The sequence below is a fragment of the Lissotriton vulgaris genome, chromosome 8 (assembly GCF_964263255.1).
Source record: "Lissotriton vulgaris chromosome 8, aLisVul1.2, whole genome shotgun sequence".
NCBI classification, from domain to species: domain Eukaryota; kingdom Metazoa; phylum Chordata; class Amphibia; order Caudata; family Salamandridae; genus Lissotriton; species Lissotriton vulgaris.
This window is the reverse complement of record NC_141696.1, coordinates 203,712,546-203,727,763: the sequence shown is the minus strand read 5'-3', so window position 1 is coordinate 203,727,763 and position 15,218 is coordinate 203,712,546. Positions and strand designations below refer to the sequence as shown.

Genomic DNA, 15,218 nt, shown 5'->3' with positions numbered 1-15,218 from the left:
ATGCATTTTTAACATTGCGGCAGGCGGTGCTGAAAGCACCGCCCGCTGCAATGTTAAAAATGCAGGCATGCATTCGCATACACAAAGCAGCAGGCACCGCGCGGTGCCTGTCGCTTTGTGTATGCAAATGCAGGGGGTTACCACATGTACCCCCCATGTCCACCCCCCCACTCGACTTCACCATGGGGGCCCCGCAGGGGGCCCCTAAAGTAAAGACCGCATGCCTTTCCGTGGCGGAATTGCTGCCACGGAAAGGCATCTGCAGGAGGCGATCCTAATATGGCTGGCGGTGTCTGGAAGACACCCGCAGCTATATGAATACTTGTCCACCCCGGTCGCCCCGGCTGCGGTGTTTCTGTCCGCCGCGGTCCCCCCGCCATTGTAATATGGCGGGGGGAAATAGGTGGCAGTCAGTCACGGATGGCGGTGGCGATCCGTCAGCCATCCTAATCGGCCCGTATGTTCTTTGATTTATTTCTGTACTTTAACTGAGCTTTGCACTCTGATTTATTGATTAAGTGATCCTGAAAATTCCAATTGATTTCTGTACGACAAATTGTGAAAATAAAACCATTATGGTTTAAGTCTTTTTTGTCATTTTTGTAGGACCAAGTGGATTCTACCTGGGAAGAATGAAATTGTCATTTACAATGTTCCAATATCAGTGGCGGCTGCCATGTTCCTAGGGTGGTGTGGCGGGGGGGAAGTTGAAAAAATGACATTAAATTAAACACTTACCTTGAGGTATGACGCAACGTCCTGCTCCACCGGTATTCTCTCTTCCAGGCAGGCTCCAATGCAGGAAACTGCACTAACCAATCTTGGCACTGCTCTCACAGCACGAGAGCAGCACCTGGATTAGGTTGAAGCGGCCTCTCTTAGTGCTCCTAACAGGCGCAGGAAGCTTGTGCTTTCTCGAGAACTTTAAAATGCACATGTCAGAATGGCTATCGCAATCCGGCCAGTCAACAGACGTGTGCATTTTAAAGCGCATAGCTCTCTGCTGCTGCCACTCGGCACAGCAGCACTGGCCCTGCCCTTTCTTGTTACTCAGTTCAGGACAGGTTGGTTGCTCAAAAATAAAACTGTAATACATAATCTTTATTACTATTTAATTTTTCAACTCTGGCCTGTGGGGGGATGCTCTTCCACTCAAACAGAGGAACCTCCCCTGTCCAATTTAGAAACCTGTCCAGTAGGGAGCATCAAGATTTGTATAGGGATTACACCCCTCCCGGTCCATCAGTCGCACTAGTGCAACGTCCTAGGTGAAAACAATAATTTTCTGTTTTAACTTGCAAAAAGGTTCTTCTTGCCAGGTTCGGATCTGCCCCGTTAAATAATAAGGGGCAGATTTACAAGTCCCTAGCAACACTTTTATGCCACTGTTGCGTCACTTTTGTGACGCAGCAGTGGCGTAAACAATGCGCCACTATGCAACATATTTACAACGTGACGCATCAAGTGAGCCCTGTGCTACATTATACCTGTGTGAGGTATAATGTATGCAGGGTGGGCGTTCCGTCGCAAGGGAGTCCCGTAAAAGTAATCCAGTGAAATCTACAAGATTTCACTGAGTCACTTTTACGTCCCCACTGCGTCAAAACCTTACGCCTGCTTGTAGCAGGCATAAGGAGTGACGCAGCACAGAAAGTATAGGGCACCCCTGAGAAGTGCTGGAGTTGCGCCGTGCTTGCGACACGACTCCAGCACTGCGTCCCCTTTCCGCCATCAGATGCGCCACGCATCTCTCTATCCTTGCGCCACGGTGCATTGCATTGTAAATGCGGCGCATCCATGAAGGGGCAAGGGGTTTCAACCGTCATGCAAAATAACTGGTGCATCCCTGCTGATATGCAGGGATGCGCCGGTTATTGTAAATCTGCCCTTCAGTGCATTAACTCTGGGTGTGCTATTTCACCTGGTATTTCAGCGTGATGATCCAAGCCTGACGTTATCACACCCAGTATTGACAGATGCGATGGTACACCTGGAAAACTTGCAATTAGACCGGATGTAACACATGAAACCATGTGATAATTACTATCCAAACTACTTGTAACGAGGTCCTTGAAGGCAAACAAATACAGACCTAGACTTCTGTAGATAATAAGAAAGGTCATCATGGACCCAATGGTGTCTCAGATTTTCTTTACGGTTTTATCAGAACAAGAGTCTGCAGGAAGTCACTTCCATGTATTTCCCTACTCAGGGCAGTGATCTCTGCTCAGGTACAAGCCCGCAGATAGAATTTGAGATTCTGCTAGAGCATGGAGACCGATTCTTCTATCTAGCTCTTTCTTATTTTGGCAAGAATAAGGTCCCAAATGATGGTAGTTTTCACAATAAAATATTTGCTCAGTTCACTTCTGACTGATAAAAATTAGGCAGTTGCCTTGAGGAGGCTATTTTTATGAAAATATGGAACACTTTCTGGTAATAGCACACCCATATAACATAAGGTTTGTTTGTAGAGCCTAGAGTCTGCTGGCGCTGAATAGTAGATGTTTATTGGTACCTAATCTAACGGTGCTCGTGTTATCAACCTCCGAAGAATAAAAGGCTGAATGAACCCTTCAGGATTCAAGCTTGTGGTCCCCAGGTCAAACACAGAATTTTCCAGTGGACAGTATTAGTCCAGCTGAGGCATCAATTTTGATATACTGAAATTGGGAGAGTCTTTTTCTGTGGGTACAGGCCAGTTCGTCCTCATGCAAACATTTCTTTATTTCTTCCATGGTTATTTTCTGTTTTGATATTTTGAATATACCGCAGCCACCGGATAATAGGCCTAAGTCCACATGGTAAAACAAGTGCAAATGCAATTTCCACACAGCTGAATACTAATGACCTTTGGGAATTTTGGACAAACTGCTTCTGCATTGTCCTGGCACGATTGCATTTTCAAAACACTGAAACCGAAGCACTAACACATGCAAAACAGACCCAAAAACTGTTACACGCCATAACCCACATTCTTTGCACTCCTGTGAAAATTAGGAACACGTAGCACCTGATGGCCGGCACTAAGGTTTTTATTGCCGTAGTGTTCTTGCTCCCAGTATTTAGACTAGTTCAGATGCCCCCATCAGTATTTGCATTTACGACATTGGGCTTTAGTTAGATTTTGGAGACTGCAGACTACGTCACAAATGTGGCGTTGTCCCATCTATTGGACCGCAAGTGCATCATTGAATATGGCACTTCCAAAAAGGCGTCCGAGATATCCTTTACGTGTTGACCTAATATTCCATCCACCAAACTTTAATTAAGGAACGAAGGGGCAGATTTATGTCGGACTTGCGCGTAACGTGGCGCATCCCTGCGACCCATTTACAACGTGACGCATCTAGGCAGATGCGTCACGTTGTAAAGCCATGCGCCACATGTGGGCGTTCCGGCGCAGGGTGGGCGTTCCGGGGTAGGTGGGCCTCGCAAAAGTGCCTGCGTGAAATCTACAAGATTTCACGCAGGCACTTTTAGGCCAATGCTGCGTCAAAACCCTGCGCCTGCTTGAAGCAGGGGTAAGGCTTGACGCAGCATTGGACAGATATGGCCCCCCAGAGCATTGCTGGAGCTGCGTCGCGCTTTCGACGCAACTCCAGCAATGCGCCGCCTTTACGGCACAGATACGTCATGCATCTGTGCCGTTTTTGCCCCATGGTGCGCCGCATTGTAAATGCGGCACACCATGGGTGGCGGAGCTGTGGCGCACAACAACTGGCGCATCCCTGGGGATGCGCAAGTTATTGTAAATCTGCCCCGAAGTATTTTGTCTGGTGATGCAAAACAAACCTCCCCATTACTATCACATACCCAAATAACATTTAGGAAGGGCCTGGAGCATGAGACATAATGATAGAAACACATTCTTATTTCATAGTGGAATTTACACTGTATTTTGTATATTGCTCTTTTATCTGAAGTGTATCTGAATTTAATATTTTGGGGCATGCTCCATGTCGTTCCTCTTCTGGTGATCATGCACATTTGTCTGGCATGGAAGGAGACTGTGATTAAATTGTGTTGCTTGTTGTTTTCCTTACAGACCTGGCTGTGGATTTCGGGACCCCTGTGCCTGTACTGTGCAGAGCGGCTGTACAGATACATAAGGAGTAGTAAGCCAGTCACTATCACCTCGGTAATCAGCCACCCGTGTGATGTCATTGAAATTCGGATGATAAAAGAAGATTTTAAAGCAAGGCCTGGTCAGGTGAGTCGACAAAAAAGGCAGTGACTTGTAATTGTGCACCCTATCCATACATACACTCACATATGCACACACGCGTCACCTCTATACCTATAGTCATGATTTTCTGTCTACCCATCCCCTGTTTTACGTGGACTGAACATTGAATACATGCAGGGGTATATTTATTATTCTAATTACACATCCACTTTCATGTGTTATTCAGAGGAGAAAAATGTACATCATTAGAAAAACAAATTTTAAAAAACATTTGCAATAAACTACCGAAACACAATATGGGGCTGGTGCTAGTGCGTCGGCCCCTACACAGATGGTGTTTGTGTGGCTTAGTCAGACTTTACCATCACATTTGATCTCCAGAGTGGTGTGCACACAGTCTCATACATATAAGTATTCACATGCTGTCAAGCAAAAACATACGTGTGTACCATGCCAGGGCAGTGAAAATAGGCATTGCCTAATAAACATATTACTTATAGCAATAGTAGATATACACACACACAATTACAGTGTTCATATTTCATGTTAAGTCACTGAGTACTATCTGTTAGATTCCATAATAAATTATTTTAAATTGAAAATCAACTGGACCCATGCTGTGAAGACCAAGTGAATGGTATTGCCATCACTGCACAGACCTTGAGCTCTGGTTTTGATTAAATATTAATTCTTATAACTTTTGCCAACAGCATAACCCATAAAGACGGATTCGCTGTCAATAGTGTGCTATTTAATATCAGTGCTGGACTAAAGAGGGGCATCCTCACTCACTCATAGCCTTGCCCCTCATGAGACACGCCCCCTCCCATCAATAAATTATGGTTTCTTTCTTTCTTTTTCTTTTTAGAGATTTATATAGCGCTAACTAGACCCAAAGATATCGGGTATCAGAGCGCTTTACATAGCACCATTTCCGTTACACAAGGACACATTCATTTTTGTTAGGCACGGGGAGATTAAGTGATTTGCCCAGAACAGAATCATAGGATTTTGAGCGTCGTTGCAGAGACTCGAACCCGGTTCCCCAGCTTCGACGTCGACTGCTCTAGCCCTAAGGCTACATCCTATCAACTGCATAAAGCAACTGGCACATCAGACTTTATATCAGTACTGTCTCCTAAGTGGAGCAATGAACACCCACACAAACATTCATACCAGTGCTGCTTCATTTATACAAAAATAAGTGCCAGGGCTCTCGTCAGGACGACACTGCAGAATGCACCACACAATTGTTCTTCCATGCTGCCAATGATAGCAGCAACATAACCATCACACTCCTACAAGTGTTACAAATTCAGACTATTTCAGACCCCCAAAGCTATAAGAATGGCGTGGGTGGCGGGTAATAGTAATTTTAATGTATATTGATATAATAGTTAACTGTTGTTGTGGTCATCTCTAAATTATCCAGACAGCACCACCTTGTGGCAGACTGTCACATGCACCGCTGATACCATTTAAGTGCAGGTTCTAAGCACCGGAAACCACGGTCACAAATTAAGCACTGACTTCACAGTCATGTTTTCGCCCGGTTTGGCATGCTAGTGAAAATGATCATGGTCCTAATTAACAGGTTATATATTTACTAATGAAGTGCAAAGTTGAATGCCAGTTTGTTATCAAACCACAGCTTAAGTTGTGAAATCATTGCTGAGTGATTTACTTATTTAATGTTTCAATTCCTTCATCGAGAAAAACAACTTTGCCCATTCTTTCAACGCCTATTTAATGAGATCGAGTCTAAATATCCCTATTTAACAACCTATGCTCTGGTTCTGTTTATATTCTTTTTTATACCTTCTACACATAAAAAGTAGAAAGTTATACACCATATATGCCTCGCCACCAAAAATGAAATACAATGAATTAACTCTGTTGGGAGAGGGAAAGGAGACATTGACACACACCCAAGTCTTTGCCTCTCAAGTCAATGCCCATGTTTGATAAATAGCATATAACTCTAGCCCCCTCTGCTCTGGGCCATCAGACTCGCACTCTAGGGGTCTGGGCACCCCTATGTGAATGTTTGCACTGACATTGTACTTGATTGGCAAGAACTATAGGAATGTTGTACTCTTGTCAAGTCTTTGAAGCTTCAGAGTGCCGAATACATACATGTGTGTAATATTTTCAGAGGGAGCTGATAACCAGGTCTTCTAAACAGACTATAGGATTATGGTCCTTCCTATTAAGTATAAAAGAGGTAGTAGGAAGAATTTAGCAGCTGATCAGTTGCACTGTAGATTCTGTAACTGCAAGACGAAATCCACCTTTCCTTATTCTATTGTTGCCCAGAATTCATCCAAGAAAAACCACACTTCTCAAACAGATGCTTCTAAAAAAAATATAGGATTTTTACCTAAACGGTGACACTGGCAATATATCTGAGCTGGCCCGCTCAGAAAATGTTTAAAACATGGTGCTCAAAAGAAATAGAATAAATGCAGTAAATAGCTAGATTGTTAAAAAATAATATTAGCTGTAATGAAAGTAAGTGATTTTTGAGAAGCTAAGAATGATTCATTACGCTTTTATATGTGTCTCGTCCTTTTCTACGGGGGAAGGGGCGGAGGGGTCTTTTCTCCCTAGTGTTTTAAGTACATAGAAACAATAAAGAGTCACTTACTAACATAGTTTTATTTTTGTTGCCCAATTGGTGCTAATTGAGATTAAAGGTGTTGAACCTGTTCTTGAAATCCTCGTGTTTGGATTGGACAGCTCTGGCTGGCAGGGCCACTGCCATCCTCATGCTTATGAATTAAACACTGAAAACCTTGCAACATGGCGATGCATTATTTGGTGAGCAGTACGTGCCAGGCATCAGATAATGTATGCTGAATTGTTAATATTTGAACCAATTGCACATTAAGGGGGTCATTAGGATCGCGGACGGACTTAAGTCCGTCCGCGACCCCAGAGTATGAGGGAACGTCCGCATGGGCAGCGGCGTTCCCTCTGTGCTGATTAGGATGTGACCGCCATAGTGGCGGTCACATCCTATATCTTTAACATTGCGGCGGGTGCAGCTTCAAGCTGCACCCGCCGCAATGTTAAACATGCATACAATGCATTTGTATGCAGAAAGCGGCAGGCACCGCGCGGTGCCTGCCGATTTCTGTATACAAATGCAGGAGGGTACCATAGGTACCCCCCAAGTGCACCCCCCACCCCCTCTTCACCTAGGGGGCCCGCAACGGGCACCCGCAGTGAAGATACACATGCTTTTCCTCGGCGGTAAACCCGCCGCGGAAAAGCATCTTTGGAAGCCCATCCTAATATGGTGGACGGTGTCTGAGAGACACCGCCACCATATTAGAGCTTTTCCGCCGCGGTTGTAAGCCAACCGCGGCGGAAAAGCTGCGGACGGAAACCAGAACCCACCAGCCATCCTAATGTGGCGGTGGGTCTTTGGTGGGTCCGCTGCGGTTTTTCCGCATCCTCTGGGCCGGCGGTGGCTTCCGCCGGCCCAGAGGATGTGGAAATTCCGCAATCATAATCGGCCCCTAAATTCTGTTTCTTGTCTAAAAAATAAAAATAAAAAACGGCTTGCTGCTATAGTACCTATTTGCTGTGCAAATTACTGCTATAGAAACTAGAGTGCTAACCGCCAGAAGAATGTCCTCCGCAAAGCACTTTGTACAGGAAAAAAATTACTCTCCCTGGCACAATTGATGTACTGTTGTAGATGAGCTGAAATACAGTGACTTCCATTCCAAACCTTCAGCAAAGCTCTGCCATGACATAATCCATTTGAACATGAGCTTTCCAGTCATAATACAGAATGCTGGCGTTCCAGAAGAGCGGTCCAGTGAGTAGATGGTAGCCAATGATTCAGGTCATGAGTTTTCATCCCACAAGGCGGACTCAGTATTCCAAGTTTCCAAGGTCGGTAAATGGAGCGCCATTACATTGGATGATGGTGAGACCTGATCTTTACAGTGCACAGAATGTGCTATACACAAAGCAAGTTATTATTAGCAACATTATTATTTATTGATGGATACTTCTAACTGCAGATGCCTCTCCTTTTTAAGATTCCCATGCACCGAGTGAGAGCCTGAGATTTTTTCAACATTGCTCCTTTTGCACCGTTGGGTTGCACCATATAGCTCTGCAGTGACTTCATCCTACCCCAGACGTGATGGAGCAGGGGAGCATATAAGTGCCAGCCCTGCACGATGACATCAGTTCCTTTCTTTACGCTGTCTTTGATGTCGTTCGGCACTTTGCTCCCAACTGTGCTGGTTTTCCAACAATACTACATTTGTCACAGACATTGTGCCAGGAAAGATCTCTCCTCTCAAAAACAACAGGATTAAAGCTGTGCTGTGACAGCAGAAAAATGATGGTGGTCACTGATCCACAAGAAGTGTGTCAGTGGTGCTTGGGTTCTGGTCATGATTCGAAGTCCTACAGTCAGTTTGCCCTCATGCACACAAATGCAATCAGAGAGCAGTAATCAAAGTTTAATGTTGCAGAACATAAGAAGAAGTTGCACTCAATACTGAGGTCCCACTGTGTTTTCAATTCAGGGGCTGTTTTTGATCCTCTCCAAAGTCCCATGTGCTGTAAGTGCAGGAAAGCTAAGCGGTGTTGCTCCCATATAGCTACTCAAACTCTTGGAGAAATGTGTCAACCAGAAAATGTCACGCTATCTAGAGATTAACGACCTCGTACATCCAAGCCAGTCGGGCTTCAGGGCCAATTTTAGCACTGATACTGCCATGCTTGAAGTTACGGAGTTTATTAGAGGCACTTTAGACGCAGGGGGTAAGGCGGTGCTAATATTATCAGACCAATCAGCAGCTTCATGCTAGGCTACTCTCCCACCTTCAGAGTATTGGACTTAAGGGTCTGCACTGGAATGAATGAAGTCTTTCTTGGAGTTTAGAGGACAGGAGGTGTAGACCCCCCTTTTCTCCTGGCACGAAAGAACTTTGCAGTTGCGCTCCCTCAGGGCAGGCTCTGAGTCCTACACTGTTTAATATCTACCTTACTCCGCTGGCATCTCAGGTGGAATCCTTTGGTGCCAAAATAATTTCTCATGCGGATGACCCGCAGCTCTTCTTCGCCTTTAAAAAATGAGAAGTTATTACATTGGATTCCATAAAACCTTGTCTACCTGCTGTCTACACTGGATGTGCTTCAATCAATTAAAGTGCAATGTGGATAAGACTGAGGTTCTCTGCTTCAGCCGCAATTCTTCGGTGAACTGTCTAATTCTGGTCGGAGGGTGCCCCTCCACTATTCCTGCAATCAGAGGTGGTCAGAAACCTTGGGGTGAAGTGTGATAACCAGTTGTGATTTCAACATCAAGTTATCACTGTGGCTGGGACCTTCTTTGGCCTGTTACACACTTAAAAAAAGTTCCTGTACCTTATCTCCGTTCCAGCTAGACAAACGGTTATTATAGCACTCATCATGTCTAGACTGGACGATGCAAATGCATTATATATCTTGGTTTCCCTGATTACCAAGTAAACAAGCTACAGGTGGTACAAAATGCAGATGCTTGCCTGCTTCGCAAGCTTCTGCTCAGAGCTCCAATCTCTTCACATCTCCAATCCTTACATTGGCTTCCGGTGAGAAAATGCACGCTGTTTAAAACTCTGGTACTTACTCACAGAGCTTTGCACCACACCAGTCCCAGCTACCTTTCATTCAGGCTACATACATATCTTCCAAATAGGAAGTTGCATCCCTCTCAAGGGGCTCTTGCTATGGTACCCAAAATCCACCATTCCAGAGGAGGTGGACAATCCCTTTTCTACTTGGGCCCCTCGGCCTGGAACAAACTTTTCTCTGATCTTCGTCTAATTGAATCTGAACAACATTTCAAAAAGATGTTGAAGTTGAAAGCTTGACTCATTTCCCAAAGTTAATCACCTCTACCCATGCTTCAGGGCCAGGACACTACTCGGAATAGCTGTGCGTTCTATAAATCCCACCCCATATCATCATCATTGAGCATACAAGAGACCATCGTATTGATCAGTGTTTATTGTGCTCAAGAAAGGCAAGGCGGTGCAAATGAGGACTCTGTCCAGTTGGATAATCTACAATTTTAGTATTGGAAAATGGGGGGGGGGGGTGATCGGTTCTGGGCATCTGCCAGGCTTTGGTGTGGGCGCTGGTGCGCATGTTCAGGAAACATTGCCTTGACAGGTCTGATGGGAAGGCCTATTTGCCTGCATGGTACTGCAAGACTTCATAACCTGAGTCCTCTTCTGAGACACTCCTTCTTTTTGAGCTACTGCAGCAGTATCTATTTGAAAGGCGAGGCATTTGTGATTAGAACTATCCATCAGAAAACCAAGGGGCATATTACCAACAACTAGCGATAATTATCGCTATGTTGGTTTAGCGGCGATATTTTTATCGCCGAGCTGCGGCGATTTTTATCGCTTAGGAACCTTACTATTATCAAGGTTTATCTCCTAAGCGATAAAAATCGTCCGAAATGCATGAATATTGCTGAAAAGTCAGCGATATTCATGCATTAGCGAGCTAATGCTCTTAGCCATGTTATCCACCTACCATTGGATAACATGGCTAAGAAGTGCTATGGGGCAGGTGTTAGCTTTTGGAGATATTCGCACTTAGCGCGAATATCTCCAAAAGTTGGTAATAGGAGATAGCGATGTTAGCGACTGTTTCCATTCGCTAACATCTTGGCACGCCCACTTTGCATGTCATTAGTGATAAATATCACCGACATCAAAGCGGGGCCCAAGATGGTCGCTATCTCCTACTAGCTGTCGCTAACTGGTGTTAGCGACAGCTAGGTAATAGGGAGATAATTTTATCTCTGCTTTCTTGGCTTCTAAAGCCAAAAAAGCGGAGATAAACCCCCTTGATAATATGCCCTCTAGTTACTTACAGCTGGTAACATTCTTTCTGGAGTGTACTCAATGTAAACCCAGGTTCCTCAGTTCCCTTTCTCCTTCCAGTTCTGGGAGGTGGACTCCTGAGCATCATAATATGTTTCCAACATAGATTTTGGCAATCTATCATCTGCAATTCGTTTGAACTGCTCTGTATCTGAAGCCACGGAAGGAGAAAGATTAAGAAACTATTGTCAGCGCCCAGGGCTGATACCTATATGCGTCTCTGATCCATGACTTCTGGGGTGGTATGAACTTACAGCTGACTTCTATAGCTCCAACTAGAAGAGTGCACAGAGCACTGCTGAAAAAATCCCTGGATGTAGCCTGGCACCTAGGAATAGTCTAAAGGTGAGGGATCTGAGCTTAGATAGGGTATGCACTGGAAAGAGTGTTGCCAAAGGTAAGTAACTTGTCCATTATGAATAGGGCTCCCGGTTTTATGGTATTTATTTTTTGACATTTCCATCTGTATTTATCCATATTTATTTTTTGCTAATTTTATCTGTACATATCTATATTTATTTTGGTCTTTGTGATAAAATGAAGCTGAAATTAGTATATTTCCACATTTATTTAACTGATAGATATGCACTCATGCTTGAATACCTGACAGTTTTCAGTCCTGAGAACACCCGCTGAAGTCAAATCAATGCACTTATATGAAAACATGCAAATGCCAGTATCAGGCTTGTATATATCTACTTCTGTTAAAACCTCTTTACTAAAATCCCTTTCTTTTTTACCCTCTTTCCTATCAACCCACACAGCTATTGGCTTGGCAGTCATGGCAGACAGAAATTAGAATTACTCAAAAAACAACCCAATTTCCGTTTTTATCCTCATTTAAAAATAAATACAGAGAAAAAAGTAAATATTTTCTATCTGTATTTATCTGAAAAAATCTGTAAAAACTGAAAACAGGGAGCCCTGGTTATGAACTACAACCTGATTGCTAACTGCTTGTGTTATTTTGCAGTCAGCTCATCCTTTCAGATGCTATAACTAGCAGAGATGAATTTACCATTGTATTTATCTGTACATAGAAAATAATGCCAACATAGTAATAGCAGTGGTCGGCCAAGGACCAGTGCTTAATTTGAGCCAGTGATTTCCGGTGCTCAGCACTAGCACTTAATCATCAACACTGGCGCTTTGAACCCATTCCTTTATGGTAGGCGCAGGGAGATAAAGTGATTTGCCCAGAATCACATGATGTTGAGCAGGCGCAGAGACTCGAACTTTGTTCCCTAGCTCTAAAGTCGGCAGCTCTGGTCATTATGTCACATCATCTCCCCACTTTCATGGTTAATAGTTGGTTCTGTAATAGATGGCGCTAACAGGAGAAATGGGCTGGTGCAAGCTGCCTCCTGAGGAGGCCCCCCGGCACTTATGTTTTTTGGACATTAAACGCTGCTAGAGACAAATATCCGTATTTTTATTTCAAGGATGAATATTTAATGTATAGGCTGGTGCTAGAATGCCGATTATGCACTTACGCAATATTTCATTCTCTTTCCTGTTTGTGTGGGTGTTTCTGGCAGTATATTATTCTGCACTGCCCAGGAGTGTCTGCATTGGAACAGCATCCCTTCACCCTGACCATGGTAAGTGCAGCTTTCACTTTAATCTATGACTTTTCAGTAAGATCAGCATTCTGCTTCATTGGAAAATGTCTGAAAAGGTTCATGAAAATATTCCTTAGGAAGGACTTTGCTCTCTAAACTCACATAATTGCTATTTCGTGCGCACTGTGTTTGTCTTTCATTTCATCAGCGGAAGCGAAATGATTGTTAAGCTCTTTTCTGCTTGCCTTTTGTTTTGCTAAGTGGGAGTAACACACGTCAATTCAATTTCACAACAAGAATATGCACACCATGGCTCGTGGAACTAATTGCCTTTGAAGCCATCTGTTTGCGAACCGGCAACCATTATTAGAAAGTAATGTTTATCACAATGCTTTAATGTGTATGTGCCAATCATTTTTGTTTAAAAAAGGAATCACCAAAGTTCCCTTTTTGCCTTGAAAGGGGAATATTTCCACATTTTGACATCTTTTTCTTTCCTAACATAAACCTTTGTTACAACAAAATATAACAATAATTATTCAAACACAAATAATGCAAATGTTCTGTTTCTGCACTGCCACTGTTGTGAAATGTGATTCTGTTTCCAATATCAATAAACAATCTGGCACATGCATCAACAATGCCATTTGCGATTCCTTATTAGCGAAAAATAAGGATTCACTAATAAGGAATAGCAAAAGGCTATGCATGTAGAAATCGCTTAAAAAATTGCGATTTCTAAACATTCCTTAATTGCGACTCGCAAATTGTGAGTCGCAATTAAGGAATACCTCCCCATTCATTTCCATGGGCCTAGAGGCCCATAGGAATGAATGGGAAGATATTCTCAATTTGCGATTCTCAATTAGAGAATCACAAACTGAAAATGCAATTTCAAGGGTGCCAGGGTGTCAAAAGAACACCCTGTTGCAACCCTGACATCTGCATATGAGTACATCTTGCACACACACATGCCCCAAGGGCATGTGTGTGTGTAAAATGGAACTTTAGGGCATCTTTCAAAGTTTTTGCAAATTACCATGAACTTGAACTTCGTTGTAATTTTCTCCCCCTATTAGCGAAATCGCTACTTTCTTTACTTTATTGCATTGCATCTCAATTTGAGATTCCTTAATGCAATAGCAGTTTAAGTAATCGCAATTTAGAGATACTTAAATTGCGATGTTTGCATTTGGGATGATGCATACCAAATGCAAAAATACCGGTCGCAAATTGGCAGATTCTGAGAATCTGCCTGTTTGCGACCAGTTTTTGCTTTGATGCATGTGGGCCATATTGCCAAACATGTGCCTCTTTGAATATTAGCACATTTTAGTTTACATGGTTTCAGTCTCAAAGGTTTTGCAAAATGAAGCAAATTAATCATATTCACATTTGTTCAAGTTTCTTGCAAATATGGAAGAGGGAGGAGATTGTGGTGTAGCAGGGTAATGCATCTCAGTGGCGTGCATCATTAAAGGCACAGGGCCTTATTACGATTTCAGTCAGGACACCGTAGCGGAAAGGGACTACCCGACAAGGAGTCTGTGGTCTAGCTCCCATGATAATGATGCGACCGCCTTCACGGCGGTCAGAAAGTGTATATTTTCTATTTCGGCTTGTGCTGCGGGCTGCAGCACAAGCCGCAATAGAGAAAATACACTTTTAAAACATCCATGCCCGTGTGGCAGGCACCATCTGGTGCCTTCCACATCAGGCATGCATGTTTGGGGGGGGCACCGCAGGTGCCTGCCAGACCTCTTAAGGGAGGCAGCATAGGGACTTTGCCCTTCTAGGGGCCCCCAAAGTCCCTTTCCATCTGCCTTGGGTTTTCTGCCCAGAGTTTACATTTGCTAAAATATAGAAGGATATAGTACAGAGTACTAAATCTGGAATTTATTGATAATCCAGTGCATTGCACTGAACCTGTCTGGAGCCTTAAACGGCCAATTTGAGCAAGATCGCAAACGTTGGATACATCATAGAGAATCCCAATGTGATAAGGATATCTGTAGAAGAAGTGAATATTGGAGGATTGATCATCGACTTGCTAGGATGTGGAATAGAATTTTCCACGATAGCCTTGATGAAGCCTGCTGGGGTGAAACGCGTTGGCTGTGTGGATCAAGAATAAAAGAAGATTTTTCTCTGAAGACAAGTCTGCTTAACAATCTGTGTGATTTGTGCGCATACTGCATGCTATTTAAATTGTGCCTCTTTGAGCAATTATATTGTATAGTTTAAATTTAAGTTCTAGGGTAGTGGACTTACAAAGGAGGGTACAAGCTAGACAGTTAGGTGAACTTACATTGAGTGATAGAAGAGCAAGTGCGGCTGTAATTGTTTTCCCTCATTGCCTTTGCTGTTCTTAACATTAAATACTACTGGAATAGCATGTCAGTAGTTAAAGAGTAGTTGTGTTGCGAAAAATGCTATTTTCCACCACTCCGACATACAAACACTGATGTAACTTTTCAGGCAGTAGCAGCACTGCAAGCTGCCCCTACAAACACAGAAATGGTACAGGCAGTAGTCGAATCTTCTGTATGACACAGG

The 15,218-nt window shown here is 43.6% G+C and overlaps 1 protein-coding gene across 1 annotated transcript in view; it reads left to right on the top strand.

The window, feature by feature from the left end:
• NOX4 (NADPH oxidase 4) overlaps positions 1 to 15,218 on the top strand; it is a 727,367-nt gene that overhangs the window by 337,567 nt on the left and 374,582 nt on the right. Inside the window, exons 10-11 of the mRNA XM_086933983.1 lie at positions 4,049 to 4,213; positions 12,639 to 12,701. Of these exons, the coding sequence (XP_086790109.1) occupies positions 4,049 to 4,213; positions 12,639 to 12,701 (228 nt within the window). The remainder of the gene's footprint in view (positions 1 to 4,048; positions 4,214 to 12,638; positions 12,702 to 15,218) is intronic.